This window comes from Pleuronectes platessa, chromosome 4 (genome assembly GCF_947347685.1).
Source record: "Pleuronectes platessa chromosome 4, fPlePla1.1, whole genome shotgun sequence".
In the NCBI taxonomy this organism is placed as follows: domain Eukaryota; kingdom Metazoa; phylum Chordata; class Actinopteri; order Pleuronectiformes; family Pleuronectidae; genus Pleuronectes; species Pleuronectes platessa.
The window spans coordinates 14,471,277-14,493,556 of NC_070629.1; the positions used below are offsets into that span (position 1 = coordinate 14,471,277).

The 22,280-nt window shown below is 42.0% G+C and overlaps 1 protein-coding gene across 1 annotated transcript in view; it reads left to right on the top strand.

Moving 5' to 3' along the window:
• The window catches only part of adgrv1 (adhesion G protein-coupled receptor V1), a 99,294-nt gene that overhangs the window by 74,159 nt on the left and 2,855 nt on the right, over positions 1–22,280 (top strand). Inside the window, exons 90-93 of the mRNA XM_053421042.1 lie at positions 2,192–2,349; positions 10,825–10,946; positions 17,892–18,077; positions 20,653–20,830. Of these exons, the coding sequence (XP_053277017.1) occupies positions 2,192–2,349; positions 10,825–10,946; positions 17,892–18,077; positions 20,653–20,830 (644 nt within the window). The remainder of the gene's footprint in view (positions 1–2,191; positions 2,350–10,824; positions 10,947–17,891; positions 18,078–20,652; positions 20,831–22,280) is intronic.

Consider the following 22,280-nt stretch of genomic DNA (forward strand, 5'->3'; position numbering starts at 1 on the left):
CGTGTCTATTTATCAGCCCACTTGGAGTGTGCATGACACGGCAAAGTCAAACTTTGATGAAGTTAAAAACCCTTAAATCACATCTTAAATTAGCCAGTGGTCCGAGGTGTGGCTGTTATCCTTGGGATCAAGAGTGCACGCGTGTTTCCTGTAGGCGGGTGCGTGTCGGACAGTGAGCGTACACATGAGAGATTTAGGGATACAGAGGAGTATTCAGCTTCCCGTGAAGCGTACCTTCCTCTGTGAGGGAAAGAATCCATTCCCTCTCTCTCTCACTCCCTCCCTCACTCCCTCACTCCCTCCCTCCTTCTCTCCTTCTCTCCCTCTCCCCCTCCCTCCTTCTCTCTCTCCCTCTCCTCCTCATTACTGTAAACAGGTAGCCTCTTGTTTGTCTCAATTTCGCCCGGCCTGCGGACAAACAGGTGTCACGCTCAGACCTTGCATAAGTAGTCAGCTTTGCATTGGATTCTTACTGTATGTACTTGTTGTGTGATATATATATTCAAACAGCTGTTGTTAACCTTTTTATAGTAACTGCTACTAAATCCATAGGCAACAATGTATGCTGTGTGGCGCACTTTTAAATCAACAGGGGTCGTCTCCTTTTTCTCCATGTTTATGTCATGATTTCATGTTTTTTTTTACCTTGTTGTTTATGTAGTTGGCTCAAGGTACATGAAGGTGTCTGTTCATCTGGATCACATTGTCTGCTTGAGAGCTAATTTAGTTTTTACTGGCGCACATTGGGAATACAACTTTCAGTTGAACAGACCTTTCTGGATAAAGCAGAAAGTGGGAACATAAAGTTGGGAGAAAATTTTAACAGACAGAATCCCCGAAAAAGGATTGTGTCATCAATAAAGGCAATAGTATAATAAATAAATTACTCATGTAAAATGTTCATTATTTTATTTTATTGGAATAATATAAATGGTTAGGTTTAGGGTCACTTTTGCAGATTTATTGCTGCTCGAGTCGTTTCCTGAAGAGCGGGACATGCCTCTACCCTGTTAAGGTTTTATAGTCTCCTTCGAAAATGTCATGTAAGCTGAGAGCTGACACATGTCACACACCCATGTCCTGGAACGACCCATTACCTCACACCGTGGTGTAAAAACGAACATCACAGTAATGACTCTGTAAAAAAAAAAACATAAAAAGGCACTGCTTGTTTTATTTGTTCTCTCCCAAACCATGTATTAAATTAAATGGGCCCCTGGGTAATGCTTCCCCCATCCACTGCAAGAATCCCTGGGATCTTACTCGCTTGTGAGATTTTCAGTGCAGTAGGATCTCATCCCCTCACTCACAAGGCCACAGCAGCACAAATATCCATATTCCAGTGAGTGCACACTCTCATAGTCCGGCTGTCATCCTGGGACGTGGTAATGCAGTGCTCTATTTGGAATACCTCATGTTATGTTATGACTAGTGTTGTTCCAATTACTTCTCTGCCTTTACTGAGGGCCTATCTGTATGTCTTTCTCCCACCAAACAAGGGGCTGAGCTTGTTTTGTGAAAGTCACATGGGTGGTTTCATAGTTGTTTGGCAGTTACAGTTTATATGACGATGTTGATTTTCCCAGAGAGAAATATTTCAGTCCGTTTTATTTTACTTAATAAAAGAAAAACAGATCCAACTGGAAACAGACTCCAGAGATTTCCCAGGAAACGGACACAGAGAAGGACAGTCAAATACTGGCTCACAATAATAAACAGACTAGATAAAGATAAATTAATTAACAGTTGACCTTGAATTAATCCTGAAATTCAAACCATTCTCTCTGCAGGTGAACTCTCACAATCCAGACATTTTCAATGGAATATTCAGTAGTTTGTTCTCTGTCATGTTTTTTCACCCTTTAAACAAAGTGTCTATGGCATTAGATAATAACCTGCTGTGGCTGCAGGGAGACCTGGTTGTTCAGAGAACCTGAGAACATGCCCATTTAGCTGCTGAAGGCAAAAGCTGCTGTTGAGCAATAATGCTGCTGTCGAGTTTTAAGACGTTCCTGTTTGTGAAACCCGAAAAAACAAAGTCTTCACTGGAGTAAATATAGCGCAACAGGCGTCTAATGCGTTTCTGTTTTCCACAGCTCACCTTTGACGCAATTTCCCCTCCTCTCAACATTTCCTTGTTCTCCTCTCAGGCAAAACCAAACACTCACATCTCTGTCCCTCTCTCCTCTAGGTGCTTTATCCCCAACATCTACGCGGCTCTGAGCACGGCCGTGCTGGTGCCTCTCATCTGTCTGGTAGCAGTGCTGGTCGTCTTCATCCATGCCTACCAGGTTACTCAGCAGTGGAAGGCTTATGATGACATTTACCGTGGACGCACCAACAGCACAGGTACCCAACAAACCGGCAAACTTGTACACAGTATAATGCATAGGCATGTTTTTGCAATTGTGCAAACTTTGGATACAAAACTTTGCATGGACATGCAAAGATAAGACCTGAACATTGTTTACATGTACAGTCACACTATCATTCTTGTTGTATGCACGCATACAGACGCAACAGAAACAAGGAACCTGTTGCCAGAATGCCTTCAGGAACTAGACTGCACCTACCCATATTTTGGGACAGAAGTATCAGCCCCTATTTTACTCAGCTTTCAAACTCAGTGTGCACCATACATGATACCGAAACTCGGCAGGAAAAGTTTATTATCAATGCCTGACCTTTTATTCAGCCACTACAGTTGTTTGTCTTAATGAAAGGATTTGCAGAACACAGGCAGTTTAAAGCACCATTATGGAAGTTTAGTCCCTCGGTATCATGGCTGTAATCAGCGGCCAATCGGTAAGCGTCAGCAGGTTTAAGCTTGTTTTGCCAAGTCAAGGCCCTTCAATTACAAAGCAAAGGCTGAACTGGTGCCAGTCCCGGTGAGCTGTTTGCCCTACACACTGTGTGCGGCCTCTGAAGTCGTGCAAAAGAAATCAAAAAAGCATTCTGCTGAGCTGCAGGTAGATGTGCATTATTAAAAGGAGAGCAATACTTTCTCAGTCCCCAACCAGGCTGAGGCTGAAGGTCAGACGATAGGGTTTTCACCTGACAGGTATATTTCACTATGGAGGGACAATGTGGACAGTTTATCTTATAGTTCAAGACAGTTCTGTATGTGGAACTCATATCTCTAGAACCCTTCATCACGTTTATTCTTCAGGGTTCAAAGTGCAAATTGGTGCGATTTGAACACAGGATACATTCAGTAATAATATATCTTTGAATAACCGTTGGAAACTGATTCTCCAGCTCATGGTTCTGCGTTGTCGAGCTCCACCGAACTTTGAATAAACCGGTGAACAGCTCTTTGTGCAGCAGCGGGGGTGCAGCTTCATGGTTCTGTGGACTGAGCCCTGCAGTCAGGCTTTACTTGTCTCAGCTCAATTACTGCAGGTCAATTTCACAGTTTCGCAAAGAAAGCTGCAACCAGCATCACCCCAGGCCAGTCAAACTGCCCGTTCAAAACAGACAGGTTCAGAACGGGCACTACTTATTGAAGTAGACAGAATGTGAAAGTAGATAGGACAGGGTTCTGGTGAGTTGAGGGCAAAGGAGTCAAGGAATATATTATTCTGCTTTATGTTAAAAGAGAAAGGATGAGGTTTCGTCAGCTTCTAAAATTCCTTCTTTACACCGAAAGAGAGAGTGAGGGAACAAATGTGTGGGAAAGGCAGCTCAGGACACACTCATCAAAGCAGCAGTGTAACATCAGGGGGCTTTCCTTGAGGTGTGAATATATGTGAAGTGTATATATGTGTGTGTAGTTCTGTATAAAGCAGCTGCACTGAGAAAATAAACAAATCCAAAACTTGGACAGCACCATTCATTATCAGAGCCCCTGCTGTGATGAATCAGTGTAGCCTGTGCCTACAGGCTTCAGAAGCACATATACACATACACAGGCATGAGCATTGTATATAAGCACGAACACAACATGCACACAACAACGAAAGACTGCATGTAGCTGCAGTTTTCTTTCCTTTTCTTTGTTATTGCTTTCGACAGAGCACACAGTGCACAATACAGGGCAGTGTATCAGTTTTGGCTCTATACCAACATGTCCAGAGTCCAAAGGTGAATAAAACAAACTAAGGGGAAGGTCTGTTATATTTGATTGTTCTAGACACAGGTCATGCAGCTGCTCCCTCTTTGTACCTCGCTACAGTTTGTCAGAGTTGCTTTGAAAGCAACAGGTGCTGCTACAAAATACCCCGACCAGTTTCAGAGCTCAACAGCTCGACTCCGGAGGTAAAGATCCCATTCGTTTACTGAATGGAGATTTTCAATATTAACCATTATATCTGAGACATCTAATGTCCACCTACCATAAGCTAAAAGATTGTGGAACAATGTTATATGCTCCGGTAGAGACCCCAAGCCTGTATGATGTAAATTGTGTTTTGAAAAAAAAAGTGTTTCGTTGTCGATGTCAAGGGGAAGCTCAGCACATACCCACAATCATTGGGTTTAATAGTGACGTCTCTGGAAATGTTTACCACAGCCGCGAAACTGTTACATTAGGTTTTCCACAGAATAACCAAAGGATAATTTGCAATGGTTTACCGGATGAGTTGTTCCTTCACTCTCAAGATATTTTTCCTGTATTCCAGTTTTTTTTCAAATCAAATGTTTAATGGTCACGTTTCATCTCGTAGCTGGTCGGACTGGTTGCAGACTTAAAAGATTTTCTGTAACGTCAACTAATGAAATGAACGGGTAATTTACCAAAGCAGTTCCTAAAGTGGGCGGTCACTGTGATGCTCTGTATGCAGAAAAATGACTAGAGCTAAAAAGCCTTTGATTGACATTGATATGCTCCACAGATATGTTTTTGCAGGTTCTTTCCACAGTGTTGCCCCTTTACCTTTAAATAGCCCACGTTACATATCATGCATCTAAGAGTGTGAGCTTCACCTTGATGTTCTCATCCATCAGAGATCCGTGTGATAGCTGATGCCATTCGTACCATGAATATTTAGTTCGCCGACATTTTCAAGTTCCTTAGACTGCAGCAAAGGACCTGATAAAATAAGATGAGGGCTAATCTCTGTCATTGTGTGTGTGTGATTTTGAGAAGGGAGATACAGCTGGACCTCTGACGTCGGTGTAATCTAGAAAGCGTGCCTGCGTGTGCCTGCACGTCGTCCCGCCAGCAGACATGTACCTGTACCTCAGCGGACACCCGAGGTGACTGATAAACACAGAAAACTAGAACTTACAACTGTGCCTATTCAAAACACAGCCCCAGCCAAAGTTAAAGCCCTTATCGTGTTTCCCCGTTGAGCCCGCAAGGTGTGTTTGAGACACATGGTGTTCTTTTGATACGGAGCAGAATTTCAATTTTCAACAGAGCGGAGTCGAATGAATAACCATTATTGTTCTGTGTCAGTGGCCCCGAGTGTTCCCTGCGTGCACTTTGATCGCTGAATGGTCAGGAATGTGGAAATAAACAAATAGATGTGATGAGGTTTGATTGCAGAACTCCATATTTTGGACTTTGTGCTTTTCAGGCTGTGTAGTTGCTTTGTTTGGATGCCAGACATGTGTTTATATTTTGCTCTCACATCCTTGAAATGCAAACACTTTTTTAGAGGGTGTTCATGTTGGATTCATTTTGCATACCTGGTTTAACCAGGAATATTTGTTATGGCTACATTTAGCACATATCAAAGTATTCAACTTTATATATGTGGTGTAATACGTTTCCTTTGCAAATGATTGCTGGATATAACTAAACATCTAAAACTCAACATGAAGATCATTACTTCAGATGAATATAAACATTAAACAGGAATAACACTCATTAGAGTGCATTTCTCCCCCAAGCACAACAGTCTCCCTATGAAACCACATTTAGTTGGATCAACATCAGTTTGCACATTCTCATAAATATCAGTCATTTAAACAAGCCAGATTTTTTTTCATCAAAATCCACAAATTATGTTCTAAATGGAGCAAATCTCACATTGTTAAAGACCGTGAAAGAAAAAGATTCCTGGACCCAACGCCTGATCGGGAGCTGCTCCAAAATTGAATTCTTTCTTTACTGACCCCGACATCATTCAACCAAGATTCATGGTAATCTGTTGCACATAGTTTTTGTGTAATCCTGCTCTCAGACAAACAAACAGGAGAATCCACAACCTCCTTGGTTGAGTTAAAAACAAAAGTCTGAATCTGCTTTTTTTGCAGGTGTACTTTATTTAGCAGAGAATATTTAAGATATTAGGCTTATCTTCCTTCATGAATTTCCAAAATTACATAAGAATCCATAATATCTTTAGGGTTTTTCATAAAATTACCTTAATACCCCTTAATAATGCGATCAGTAGAATATTATTTTCCTTTAAACTGTAAAGAAAACATTGCTTGTAATGTGTCGACATGTTCACACTTCGTGCACATAAACACAAGTTTTATGTGTGGGGTGTGCTTCCACAGCACACTCTTATTGCAGCGTGTTGTTATGACAGCTGCTGACCCCTCTTTGACAGTGGTGTCAGCACCGTCTTGAGTTTCTCCCAGTTTTTGTTGAACCCGCGCTCCCTTCTCAGTTTGTCTTCTCACACCGGGAGCCCGCTCTGATCAAAAGTAAACTGGAGCCTCTCTGACTGTGGAGAAAAGCAGCTCCCTCCTCCGCTCCAAAAATCACGAGACGACGTTTGAGACACAAATTACACCGCTGGGGGTTAAAGCTCGGCCAAACATAAAGTTACCCCCTTGACATCATTTAGCATCTGTTCAGCGGAGAGCCAAGTCCCTCTCACATACTTTTGTCGCACATAAACTTCATTTCATACACATGTTAATACAAGCTTATACATGCTCACATATGTACCGGCTGAAAGCGTGAGCCTGCTCTGCTTCTCACTGCCTAGAGATATCTCATTTGGCCATGGGAACTTTACTCTTACTGTGGGAGCGCTGGCCTGTCCACAGACTGGAATGTGCTTACAGGGCTGGAAAAAAACTACCAGGGAGGGAGGAGAAAGAGAAAGATGTGCAAGCTAGAAGAGATAGATGGTTGGAAAACGTCTAAGTTTCATGTCATGAAACTTAGTCCAGAAGAGTGGACATGAAAACCAATGTAACATACACATATTATAATATAAGCACTTATGAATCTGCTCAGCAGAAAGTAGCTTTACACTGTATTATATGGCTGAAAAATTACTGCCCTATGTATAAATCGGATTTTCAGGATTTGCACCGAATTGCCCTCACTCGTCGACATCAATTCAATAAAAATGCCAGATTTTTTTCAAAACAATTGGTCAAAGATGTTTAAAGAAGTGAAAAAAAGGTATTTCTGCTAAATTAACTCACTAACTAACCAACTAACTGTTTAACTTATGACACTCAGTAGAGCATATACCTCCGCTGTGCCCTTAAATCCAAACAAGCTACACCAAATGGCACACACTCATAGATATCAGCTCCACAGATATGCCTGATTTAGGTCATGAATGAATCTCTGTAAATCTTTGAAAATGTCCAAACAGCCCTATCTCGCATGTTAAAGAAAGTGGAAAAAGGATTCCGGGATCTGCCTCCTGATCCGAATTCGCACCGAAATGTTACGAGTTTTCCCCTGAATCGCATCACATCCTGGGCATTATTCTGCTTAAAATCAAACAAACAAACATACAAGGGTGAAAACAGCAAGGAAAACAATGGATGAAGTTTTAAAGGGGGGAAGTCTCCAAATTAAAGAAAGAGGGATGGAAATAGAGGAAAGCTGCAGTGAGCTGAGGAGGAACGGTCTGAGCAGAGTGGAACTGAGAGTGGTGGTGGAAGTGGCACCTAAGTGAGGACTTTCTGTGCAAACCTGGGCCTCGTGCCTTGTGTTTCCATCCTACTTGTGAAGTGAACTGTACGGACTGTCCTACATAACGCTGACCAGCAGACTCAGGTCAGACTGACTCTGTGGGGACATTTTTAATTTGTGCATCGGATTCAAAGGTCAGTCTAACACCAGCTCATCTGTTCCGAAAGAAACCCCTTTGTAATGAGACACAAAGAAAGTCAATTCAATCATAAGGAAATCGGGACAATCAAATATTAAATAAATGAATCATTTAGAAGACTGAAGATCCAGAGGTATAATCTATTCTGGAGAAATGCTCAACCAAGTCCTTTTGATCATTTAAGTTATCAAAACTTTTTAAAGAAAGGTCTCCATACCTCATAGAACCTGGACTTAATCCCCGGCAAGGAGTGTTCAAATTTTGACCAACTTTAAGTGAACCACTACTTTTTTAAACCATCTGACCATTCCACAGGGCAGTGACAAATATCAATACATTTCCTTCATTTTTAAGTCTGGTTCTATCACTATTAATATTCTGCCATTTAATATCTCATTCATTATGTCGTGCTTTTTTTTTGCCCTTGTCTTTATAAGTACCACAGCAGATATTCTTAAAATACAGGAGTTGTCACCATCATGTTCTCCTTCATTATTCCCTCCTGAGCTATTTTATTTATCAGGCCTGTCTCTCTGTGTTGTGATGACTCCGCCTTCTCCTGATTGGCAGTTCTCATTTTGTTCATCTCCTAATTACCTGGTGTATTAATAGGGGAGGGGGATTATTTTTAAGCTGAGAGGAGAGAAGAAGAATTATATCAGTCTCCACTCCAATGAGGGACTGAGGTTGTTCTCCTGAACCCTTGCACCACTGATCATAATCATTGGGCAGTGGTTAAAAAGATGCTAAATGAATCTGTTATATCCCCTCTTCTACACCTGAGAGCCGGGTATCAGCTCTGAGAAACAGTGGGTTACCAGTATCACCGAGTTGCCACAGCCGAGCTCAGTTTAATAGCTTGCAGTAAGAGCTTTTTGGTGGCCACATCTTACAGTCCAAATACAGATGATGCGTTCAGTGTGGGCTGTGTGTATAGTGTGTACAGCATGCAGGGCAGAAAGTGTGCGTTTTAACACAAGATCACAAGGTAGCTGACAATTGTTTGATCGCTTGTATTTGACTTTGTTTTAGGGCCGTGTTTGCTAAAGGGCTGATTACTGAGTACAACTTCAAACTACAGAGAGAAGCCATCCGAGTAATTATTATTAATGATAATAATTGACTTCACCTTTTAATGGTATGAGTTAAGCTTCGGTATTTAGGAAACATGAGTCGCAGCGAGTCACACCCTCTGAAGTACAGAGAGAGGTGAGGCTAGCCAAGACGTAGTTAGCTACAAGATTTGTTGACATGGGAATGGCACGGCTCCTTTTTTATTTGTTAAGAGCTTTAGAAATATCAGTATTTGTGTTGTTTTAGTAAAGACCTTTAATATGGCATGTATTATTCATTTTAATCTCATTCTTAAACACTTCGAAGATTTAAATTATCGAAACAATTCTGTCGAAAGGGCGCTTTGTTCAAAGGCCTGCTGTGGCTTTGGATCAATAACCTGGCAGCCATGGTTTTTGCTTTTGTAAGAACATAAGATTGTTTCACCTCTGTTTTGGCGATCAGCTCAGTTCTGAAACACTTTTATCTAATTTGTTGAAATCCTCTTCACGTCCTGATAGCCATGGATAGACAAAGAGTCTGTGACCCTTGCAGGACTATAAACACAACATAATCATTTACCTCTGATGGAATGAAAAGGCCGGGTTACCTGTCTGTCCCTTACTGACCTGCCTGCATCTCCGGAGTCCTCAGCCAGAGAGGCACACACCGCCGAAGCAGGGACGATTTAGCGAGTTAGGCTGTTTGTGATCAGTTGTTGTTCTGGCAATGGGAAATCAGGGGTGTATCGAATGCATCTTTTCAAAACGTAGCTTGCTTATGGTAGCTTTTCAAGGACTAGCAAACCTAGCTTTAAATACTTGGAGGCTGACTACACTGTCAACCATGTCTCTTTGTTTAAATGTTTAAACGGCTGTTGTGTGCAGCCATGTTTTCCTTTAATCAGAATTCAGGATGTTGCACCTCTCAGTTTTAATGTTTGTTTTTGCACAGTGGCAGAATCTAAAAAGCATACAATATGTACACACCAGTTGTCTCCACCATTTTCACAAACAAAATGACACACTGTCTTATTATAGTATCAGCACTTCTTATAAACTGGCGTTAGTGGCAGCACAAACACTGTTATATAGACAAGGCCCTGAGTGGCAGGGATGTAGTGGAAGTACCGAGCTGAGGAAACGCTGCATTCTTGCTTATTAGCAAACGTAAGATCTTTGTAGCCAACGTTATTCGTGAGCTCTCCAGCAGTGCACCGCAGTCACCTGCTGGGACATTAATCCGGGTCCACATGAACCCACATGCACATGAGGACTGCTCGAGCCTTAAAGACCAATATATTTACATGTTGAATTTGGGCTCTAAGAACTGGCTCATTAATCAGCTCCCGAGGCTCACTCATGCTCCAACTGCCCCTCCCTCTCTTCTTACTGCCCCGCATGTTGCAGGTTGTTACCTCCAGCTTCAGAAACATGAGCAGCAAATAAGGTTTACACTCTACATCTCCTGGAGGATCTCACTCCAAAAGATGATGCATCAATGTCGAGAATCAAGCCTGTTGTATTCTGCACTTATTTAATCGTTGCTCATTTCAAACTGTAATGTAAAGCAGTTGAGTGTGTATTTATCATATCATAAATTGTAAAGTACAGCGTGTATGATAAGTGTTAACTCCTCTATGGTACTTAGAATAAAAGTGCCGTAGAGGAGTGAACACACACACACACGCAGGGGAGGAGTATATGAGTGGTTGTAATATAAATAAGACTTATTCATAAAGTATAATAAATTGCTGTTATTGATTTAAATATTCCTATGTTCTCTTGTGCTGCAGAGGTGCCGCTTGTCCTCTACCTGTTCCTGCTCATCTCTCTGGTGTGGCTGTGGGCGGGGCTGCATATGGGCTACAGGTCCCTGTGGATGCTCATCCTCTACGTCATCTTTAACTGCCTCCTGGTGAGCTCATGGATCTGTTTATTTGTTTGGATGCATGCTTGCATGTTTATACATACTAACAGTAGCTTTATATGTTTTTATATTGGGAAGTGCATTATATTGCCATTCTTAACTGGTTATAGACTGTACCAGTGAAATGTATGTGATTTGCTGTTCAGTATCTTCCTCATAATTTTCAAAGCTTATGGTAAATGTTAAATCTAGAGTTTTTGCAGTCATGATTACTGAAATTTAGGGTTCAGTATCTTGCCCAAGGACACGTTGGCATGGGGAATGGAGGCGCCGGAATCAAACCACTGACTCTGGTTGGTGGATGCCCACAGCTGCCCTGTTCATCAACATAAAATGTAGTTGTCATCTTTGTTAATCTTCCCAACTCAGATTTATAAAGTGAAACTCATCAACAGAAATGTTTTAATGCACAATCTCTATCTCGACATTAGTAAAAGTTTGACTTACTCTGACTTGACATCGTCTGATTTTGTTTCACAGTTCACAGCATCCCATACAAGGCTTAACTCCCAACCAAATGCTGCTGTGTTCAAACTCAATGTGAACTTTGCAGAGTAAGCCAGAAGAAAACATGTGGATTTTGAGGGTGCTGCTGGGTGCTATGATAAAATCAGGAAGTGTACTTTTGGATTAGTGTTGATTTATTTTTCAGTGTGATAGTTGGACACCGTGTTTTTATATTATACCGTCTGTGATATAAGAGGACTAACAACAAAAGTAAATTGTATTGATGCTGAAGACTGGTATGTTTGTGTGTTTGTGCGTGCGTGCGTGCGTGCGTGCGTGCGTGCGTGTATGTGTGTGCGCTGACTTAGTGTGTGAGGCAGTTTTGAAGTCTACTTCATCGCACTTTGAAGCTCTGCTTTGAAGTGTTGCTGGGGCAGAACAAGAGGAGACAGAGGGGCGAGACAGGCAGGGTTATCACTGTGACACATCTCTCTCTCTCTTTTCTGTCTCTTTCTCCACTTATCTATTAGTGGCTTTGTCTGTTTATTGTCTCTCTGTCGAGTTGCTGCTCCCGGTCTTTAGTCTGACTCTGTGCGCCAAGTATCAGTGAAGATAATGAGCGGACATTAATGAACTACAGGACAGGTTTATCATCAAATGTCTCCTCACAGCTGGAAAACCTCCGGTCACAAGTATCATAGGTTCTTCAAAGAGTCACATGACAATCGTCAATGTTACTCAGCTAATACGTCTGGATTCAGTATCTCATAGTAAATTATTAGTGACCAATTGTGTAACTCAACTTACACAGCCTCCCCAAACAAATGAAAACACTTCAAAGGTTCATGATCATATACCTCACGATTAAAACATGGACTGTATTTTGTAGGAAATGTCTTGCGTCTCGTAGGACTCCCCCCTCCCCCCGCTGTCTTTAGTGCAAAAGATATTTTCTTTCTTGTGTTCTTCGTCTCCTCTGACGTCCTCTGAAAGACAACATCTCTCTATAAAATGTGCCAGAGAAAGTCTGTGGTAACCCTGTGGTGATATGTGGCATTCACATGCCTAAGACGACAGCGCTGCACCAGAGTAAACATCTCCTGAGTGTCTAATGAGGAGAAGTGACATCAGCGCCAGCCGGCAATGTCGCATTTGGAACTTGTTCATGAGCTGCTGCAGAGTTTCTCCCACTTTGACATCATGTGGTCTGTTTCATTGGCTGACCAATAGATGATGCTCTTTCAGTGTCACTTGTCATAAGTTACATGGATGGTAGGGCTGCACGATCGATCATATGGAGACTGTGATACTCATTTCAAATTGACAACCCTGCTGCATTTTAATAGTTGCCGAATTTCCCATTAACTATCTAGACCAGACATGGGCAAAGTACGGCCGGTTGGGCGTTTTAATCTGGCCCACCGAACTTGTCCAAATATTAAAAAAATAAAATACTAACATTTTTGGAAACTAACAATTTAGTAGCACTTAAATGGCACTTACTTATAGTATTAGTAGTTTTGCTTTCTTGCTTCTTGTTGTTCTGGGTTTGTACCCTCGGGGTTGAATGCACTTAGTGTAAGTCGCTTTGGATAAAAGCGTCCGCTAAATTAAATTCGACCGGGAGTGTGGTGTATAGGGCTCGAAAGGGCACATGGTCTCCCTTCACGTTTTCGCTTTGCCCTGTGAGCCATTCTGTAAAATGAGCGGATCAAGGAAACGAAAAGTGGACAATGAGTGCCGAGTGTTTAACACGGAGTGGACAACAAAATACTTTTTCACTGAAGTCCAATCGAAGGCTGTATGCCTGATATGCAGAGAAACAGTTTTCAAGGAGTACAACATCAGCCGTCACTTTGCTACGAAGCATGCTAACTACGCTAGCAAGCAGTCAACGCAAGAATGGGCGGCTACGGCTCAGAGGTTGGCTAATTTACAGACTCAGCAAAAAAAAAAAATCACAGACAAACTGCGAATCAAGAATCAACTACCAAGGCAAGTTTTTTGCTAGCATTCAAAATAGCAAAGGCTAGCAAGCCTTTCTCCGAAGGCGGGTTTTGTTAAATTGCCTGGCAAATAAATGCTTTGCTACTTGATAAAGGCCAAATCCTTTCATGTAATGATTTTTCCATGTCATTTATATTAGTTCACAAAAACACTCTCATCTCATCTGGTCCTGGCCCGGCCCCTCTGTCAAATTTTAGAACCCATTGTGGCCCGCGAGTCAAAAAGTTTGCCCACCCCTGATCTAGACAGTCGTGGCCCATAAATATTTCATATTGTTATGCCACAGTTTCATTATCAACCAAACAAATGTTAACACTTCTCATAATAACTCGTGCAGCAGGTTTGTTATTTATAGGGCTTTAATTAGATAGATACTTCCTCAGTTTCATATGCTGGTGACCTGTCCATGCAGGTTGTAACATGCCACTTGCCCAATGTCAGCTGAGATTTGTTTCCGGCCCCAAACCCTACCCCCCTACCCTCAATGGATGAGTGATACAGATAATGGATATGGCCAATAACATTCTCGCATTCAATCCTCCGATGTCCACTCATGTCTCCTCATGCTGGCTTTATGGCAATCAGCTCCTTTCTACTGAGTGAGGGCGAATACAAAATAAAGGGACGCCCTGTCAAACTAATAAATGGCCTCACATTGCACCCACCTCGCCCTCGGCTTCAGATGGGAACCATTCTGGTGACGAGGTGACCCTTGCTGCTAATGTTTCCGAATAAGCTTCCTCAGGGAGAAAAAGAAAGTCTTTTAGAAAAGAATTTTGCCAATTGATTTTCAATCCCTGCTGCTACGATGCAACCTCAAACCTCAGACTAAAGCGCCAGCCCCTGGGGTTTGGTCTGGGTCTGCAGTCAGAATAAGGAAGGGTTCATCAGAGTGGAACAGACAGGTGAAGAGCCCAAAAGCCAAAGCACAGACGAGGACATTGATTAGCAGTAAACAAACGCGTCTGACCTCCTTTTAAAAAAGCGAAGAAATTGGACTCTGCGTAGATGGAGATGCTGCTGCCATGTGCCAAGCATGGTTGCAATTAGATTTGTGTGTGTGTGTTTGTGTGTGTGTGTCTGTGTGTCTGTGTGTGGTGTATGGTGTGTGGTGTGTTGTGTGTGTGTGTGTGTGTGTGTGTGTGTGTGTGTGTGTGTGTGTGTGTGTGTGTGTGTGTGTGTGTGCAAGTTTTATAGAGCAAACTTAATTAATTTAGCTGTGAAGGAGAATATAGTTTGTGTAGGGGAGCTGACATTATGTGTTATTTGTAGGATTCCATTAGGGGCAGAATGAGGGTCTAATGAAAGCAAATGGTATCCTGATGAGCGAGACAATGAAAGAGAACACGTGTTTCTTTATCGAACACTTTCATCGCCACCGTAACAAACATTTTCAATCAGATATTGCACAGAATGAGATACTGTTTCTGGCGAGGCCGTTCCACCCGCTGTATATATACAGTAGCAGCTAACCATATGTAAACAGATGTGTCTCGTCCTTTAGTCGGGTCTTTAATTTCATCATCTTCCATTTTTTTCCATTGCCTTGAGGTGGGAAGTCGTTATACTGCAGGTCCCTGCTGCAAACTATCCTTAAGCTGTTGTTATTGTTTCCTTCATGTTGCGAAGTTTCCATTAGGAGAATTTTCCGTGTTTACCTCTGTGGTGTTGTTGATGTGGTTGTGTGGCACACCTCCCTACAGCTGATTACTGTGCGCCATTAAACACATGCAGATGCTACAGCTATGCTCAACTTTGTTTGTGTCGCAGAACAGGAGACTGCTCTTCAGCTCCCGAGCGCTCTGTGTGTAGAAACAAACCTCTGGTTTCGACAGAACCAGGCTGTCAAACTGAGGGAAATTAGACAGTTCAATCCTCTCTGTCCCTATTCCTTCCAATTATTTTTCTTCCATTGTATAACATGTTAGAGAGGATCTATGTTTTTGCCACATCAGGTAAATTCAAATATGTTAATCAAATCAACGCTACCACAACCAGCCCCTCATTATCTCCTCCTGCAGTGGCCGCTCTGCCATGTAAAGGCCAATCTTTATCACTGCGTTCAAAGGAGATCATAGATACAGCATGGCTGTGTACCATACAGGTGAGACTGACATCTCCCTAGAAATGTAACTACACGTTACAGCGCTGGGGTCTGTCACAACTGGGATTGGTCAGCTTGGCAGCATGTCTCCTCCCTGTACCGCATTTTCCGTAGCGCAATCAATTCTGTAAAATAAACTCTTGTCTAATGTTTATGAGCTCCAGCTCCAGCTTGATCTGCTCAGCTCCATTGTTTGAATCACACAGTGGTATAGAAACCTCACAGCCGACTGCTGTTCGATGCTTGGTTGTGTAATAACAGATTAACACCGACACACAACACACATCAAGTATAAACACTCACAACGACATTAGCCACTTGCGTAGGCCAAAGCAACCCAGGCTTAAACCTTTATTTGTTGTATCATCACAGCCCTTGACCAGCCCAATGTAATTCAAATTCAAGCCACGATTTCTCATTCAACCTTTGAATTGAGCTATAAATAGACAGGCTATCTGTGTGTTATTAAGAAGACTTGAGCTCACACACACACACACACACACACACATACACACACACACACACACACACACACTCACTCGGCAGTATCCAGCCTGCAAAGAATCAGGATTCAGGGGAAACTGAGCACAGAAAATCATATGTTCACAGCACTTTCCACAGTTAGGACTGAAGGGAATATCAATTATTCAAATTAAAACAAGAACTAAACTGTCTCTAACAGCAACTTCTCACACTCACACTAGTCCCTTAAGTCGCCATTTCTTTTGAATCACCTCTACTTAATTATGTCTCTTTGTCCCATTAGTTCCTCACAATACAAACACACTTCTGTAGCTTTTCAATCGTTTTTTCTCTAAAGCCTATTTCTCATTCTTGCCCCCGAATGTTCTTGCTCATGTTCTCTCTTCCATCCCTCTTTGCTTTCTTTTGATCCCAAGCTTTGTGCCGCACCAGCCCTCCACATTCCCTGCTCTTCCTGCTCTCCTTAGGCCTGTGCTTTCCATCTCTAAAGACGTGGCCTCTCCAGCAGACAGGGAACACTTATATAACAGGCCTACGGTTGTAAAGCCTGTTCCTCAGGCTGCGCAGCCTGCTAATGTTATGTGCGTATCACCCACAACACCGCCGTGATGAATAGCAAAATACACACCCAGACGTGAGCACACACCTGTCTGCTTTTGTTCCGTGTTCAAAGTGATCACGCAGCAAAGAAATTCATTTTGTGGTCATACTCGTACACAAAAGGTGCAAACTAAAAAGTCACAATAGAGTAATACTCTCTAATATGTCCATGAATGCAAACTGTAAACTCTATCTTTGTGTGGATGTGCAGCACCAGACAGTTTGTGTAACTCACTCTCTCAGGCTATAAAACACAGCTAATGACCTGTGAGCATGTTCCACATTCAGTTTTATGTTTTTAAATGTTTTAAATATTTTTTTATGTTTGTATTTGCAGACTTTTTTTTCTCTTACTTACATACTGGAAATTCCAGTTTGGCAATGCAGCCATTAACACACAGTTTCCAGTCGTACCTGGTGTTGTTGTTCCTAATGGTGTTTGTGAGCATCACCACTGATGGAACCCTTTTATCCATTTGATTATCCCATGTGTACCTGCCGATGACTTTTCTGCTGGGCATGTGTTATTGTTCTTTGTTAATCGTCTGTCTGATCTGCTGTTGGCTGGGCTCTGTTGCACATGAAACAGACGCCTGTGGTGTTAACGTTTAAATATGCTACTAAACTTCTTGTCACGCAGGGAGCTCTGAGGTTTGGGTCAGTTTAGGAGGTTCTCTGCCACCACTGCTCTGTCTTTTCACTTCAAATTGAACCACAGGCCCTAAATGTGTCTGAGTCTCCATCTTTGCATGCACCTGTATGCACCAACATTCATTCTCCACTCCATTGTGCATTCCATCTCTGTCTGTGGCTGCCGTCATCAGCCATGGATGAGTGTTGTGAAATACAGGAAGCTCCTGTGGTATTTGGCACTCTGGTGTCTTGGGGTAATTCACAGCCCGGTGCTGTTGACCAGGAGGATTTGGTAATGACGAGGAAGTGGAGCAGGCAGAAATACCACGGTGCCAATGATGTCATGGCCCGATGATGAAGTAACTCTCCATTAATCAGGCTGGAAGAAAAGCTGCTGCTGCTGCTAATGATGTGAAATTTAGGTTTAACTACTGCAATAGCAATGCATTGCTTATAAATGCAACCAGTTATTTAAGAGTATCAATGTGTACAATTTAGTTAAAGCATTTAGTTCTTGGTTCTAAGCCATCATGAAACCTGCCAGCAAATTGACAGACTATGTGTCAGGCTTAGACTGATCGATATTCAGGATTAGAACCGTGGAGATTGTGTAACATATTTATTCATGCTGATTTTTTTTCTTTTCTCTCTGGCTACAGGGGTTGTATGTGTTTGCTGTGTACTTCGTCATGCACAACCAGCTGTGTTGGCCGACTAAAGCCAGTTACACTGTGGAGATGAACGGCCACGACTCGCCCGACTCTACGTACCAGGGAGGGGGACCCACCACTGTGGGGGGCGACATCAGCAAATCAACCCAGAATCTCATCAGCGCCATGGAGGAGGTATAAGACTTACAGATACTCACATGCAGAGAGCTATCACAGAGACTCAGGCACTGTTCAGATCTGTCTCAGGTGGTCCAGGGTCCAGTCACATGATAAGGTGTGAGCGCACCCAAGGTACTATTGAGGCAGCTGATGTCCTCTGCCTCGCTACAGTTTCATGACAAACCGAAATTGTAGCTGTGTTTCCCATACATTGATTTATTTGTGGCCATCGGCGGAATATCAACATTGACCACAGCAAATCAATAAGCAATTTCTTAGAAACTAGAAAATGAAATATTTGCAAGCAGAGCTGCATGCAGAGCTTGCTCAGCACCTCCTGTCCCTGCTATGTCCTCTCTCTCTCTCCCTCACAACAGCACATACCCACACAACAACTGGCTGAAGATGAGATCATTTGGTCTTTGCAAACAGAAATTATGCACATGTTTAATTCTACATAGAGCATTGAAGTGAGATCCAATCAGAATTTTTGATCGGGACAAATATTAGTGGCGGGTGGGAACCGACATAGTCAGAGTGTCCACTTGGTTAATGTGCCAGGTCAGAACACAGCCAGATACATTCACATAATCAAATATAGATATACTGTTTATATTAAATTATATGGATTTACAGTATTTCTACTCATACTTTTTGGCACTCATGCATAAAGCCACTTATAGTTTATTTACAGTACACTACATTTCCCACTGTCAACCTCTCATAACTATATAGGACATTTATGGTGGATTTTATGGTCTGGGTCTTATGTATATATGGGCTTCAGTATCATCCATTTATGCAACTTAAAACTGGTTCAGTTGAACTTATAAACCAACCACTGTTAATGACATATCAATAAACCTTGTCGGAGGAACATCTCTGTATCCCCAGTACTCCACAACTTTGTTAATAACATGTCAAAAATCTTGAATGAAAAAACGTCAGCTGGGAAAAGAAATGGGATTTTCCTTCCAAAACTAAATTTCTATCTTTGCTTTCTTTCCCCTCGCCTTCTATCACCTTAGTTGCTTTTTTTCTCCCACGCCCTCATTCCCATGGCTCTGTTTGCCCATTCCCGCTCCTCGGTCACACATTTCTCACATCAGCTGAGTGTGGCTCCACTGAGAACATCGGTGCTCACTCTCTCAGACACTCACACTCACACCACTCTCTGGACTGATTCTCATTATGTAATGTGTGTGTGTGTGTTTGTGTGTGTGTGTGTGTGTGTGTGTGTGTGTGTGTGTGTGTGTGTGTGTGTGTGTGTGTGTGTTTGTGTTTGTGTAAACGGTCAGTCTTGATACCTCCCACTATCACCCTCATAAACTCCTATTATGACCTTTCTGCCATACAGGCCCATAGCATGCAAACACACATGAAGCACTTCTATAGTCCCTTCGACGAACTTAGTCCTTGGAGAATACCTTATAAGGACTGAGCTGCTGGGAGGAACAGAAAGGAGGAGAGAGAAAAGGGAGAAGGTTTAACTTCCTTACTCGAGGCCCCCCTCCCTTTTCTTCGGTTATCCCTCCACACACAGGAGTCCAGTAATCTTGTTTTATTCATGAGAGCACAGTCCCCTCCCGTCTCTCTGAAATCAAATAAGATAAATGAAAGCTAAGATCGGCGATCTAAGTCGTAGATGAGCGATTATTTGTGGAGTGGATTGGTTGAAAGGAAATTGAAGTGAGATTAGAATAGGTTTAGTAACGTTTAAATTGTGGGGTGATTGGTTTATTGAAAGGTTTGAGTCATCCACTCGCTGCCTTCTCCTCCACCTCCTCCTCCTGCTCCTCCTCCTCTCAAAGTGGAGGTGACAGATCTGAGGTGCCGGATGGTGCTTTGTTCACGTCACCGGGACGCTCTGTACCAGTTATGGCCCAGCTAGCCTAAAAAAACGTAGACATGCACACACATTTATGCATGCGCATGGAAAAATCAGCCATTCATAATATATGAACACAGTGGAAAACAAGAGATAATGTATTCATGTGATTCATGTGGAAAAGAATCTGTGTATAATTGATGTGCTTTTATCATAAGGAAAATCCCCATAGTAACTAATATATGCAGAGTATACATATATATGTACATCATTGTGCTGGCAGCATCACTTTCATGATGTTCTCAAGGCTGAATCAGTATGAAACCCAAAACCCACTGACCCCTCTCTCACCCCATGAACCCTGTGGGTTGGACTTAACCCTTTGGGGTGCTTGGACAACGTGCACTCTGCGTGACCTGAACTCATCACGGACATGATTACACGGCTGACAGACCAAACCATTCTCTGAATTAGGCATTTATATGTGTGTGTGTGTGTGTGTGTGTATGTGTTTGTGTGTGTGTGTGTGTGTGTGTGTGTGTGTGTGTGTGTGTGTGTGTGTGTGTGTGTGTGTGTGTGTGTGTTTGTGTGTGCACTTTATAAGATGAACTTGAAAAGTGCTGTATATATAAATGCACTACTTTGAAGGTAAAACTTAACATCTCACAAATAGGCTGATTGTAACTATAGTACTTATAGTTAATGATGGTGTTTTGCTGTGTCTTGGCTCATATGACTGTACTGTGTGTCTGTGTGTGCCAGGTGTCAGCAGACTGGGAGCGATCGTCTCTGCGGCACAGCAGTCAGCATAGCAGCGTGTTTAAACCCAGCCCTGTGATGGGGACCTACACCACAGAGGGAGGTTTCATCAACACCAACATGGTCACTACTGACGAGGAGTCACAGGAGTTTGATGACCTCATATTTGCCTTAAAAACTGGTGAGGATCCCACCAACACAGACATGAGATGTCTGCTCATCAGTTTACTGACAGAAAAGTTCTATCAACATTATTTCACATCTTCACCTGATACATCAGAATTATCCTTATAACAACAGATGAATGCTAAAGTATTTTAGTTTAAAACATTCCAAAAAATAATTAAGTTTATCGAGAGAATCACAGAAATAGTAGTGGACATCTGTGTGAGATAAATATACCGAATTTAGTGTCCGCTAACCAGTTAGCAGATTCTAACTAGTTAGCGGATGATAACCAGATGGCGGATGCTAACTGGTAAACCAGACCCAAGCTTGAAATAATAATAATAATATATATTAATATAAATAAAATATTGCATCCTCTGCAAAACGTATCCACATGCAAACCCTAGTTGCATGTGGTAAGAATATACATGATCACATAATAACATGAAATATTTTACATGGCAATTGTAAGGTATTTTAATGTCATAAAAAGATTATTGAATATTTTGTGTCAACGTCAAACGTTTTTTGTTATAATTATAAATTATGTCTTCAACTCTTCCTCATATATGTGTGTGTGTGTGTAAAGAAAGTTATTCTGCTGCTGACCTTAAATCTTTCTGCTGCCATGGAAACCATTCTTCCTCCATCACCATCAATGTTTAATGAGCTGAGGGGCCGAACTGCTGGCTGATATATCACCAACTCTCACACACACACACACACTCATACAAACACACAGATGCTCCTCTCCTCACTCTCTCATATCGCCGGGTAAATGCTTCTCTGTGTCTGAATGAGAATCAGCTGGGCGCCAGCCAACAGGAGCCTGAGCACATCAGGACTCTCCTCTGCTGTCGATGTGAGACAGAAAGACGACTCCACCGGAGTCATTTTCACATACAAGCAGTCTGATGAAGTATAACTCTACAGGCAGGGCCGAGCTGTCTGACCTGAACTGTACCGTCTTCAATACTGAATAAATGCTGTCATGAATCATGTCATGAAGAGTTTAGGTTCAAATCTAAGTCTTTCTGCTGTTTGGCTCTTCCTACCATATTACATGCATTGTGAATTGTGAGGGTTATTTGGTTTGTATAAACCTTTGGACACTCAAAGGATATAAGATAAATTTTTGTGTCAAATCACAAAATTGAGATACCACGTAATGCTGTAATGAATATTTTGTTATCATAATATATTCATTTTGAACTTCTCTGTAATTGTTCTTGTTCTGAAGATGAAGATTAGCATGATTTAGTGAGAATCTTAATTTTGGACTCTTTTCATTAACTTAAAATGTTGAATCACAAAACCTTTTGGGAAACTAAGTAGAGGCATTGAGTATTTTTTTTTTGGGGGGGGGGTGGTGTTTCAGTTTCATCAGGAAATGTGAATTAATCATCAAGATACTACTTCCATGGACCAAGCAGTCAAGGCAAAACAAATCTCTGATGTGATTG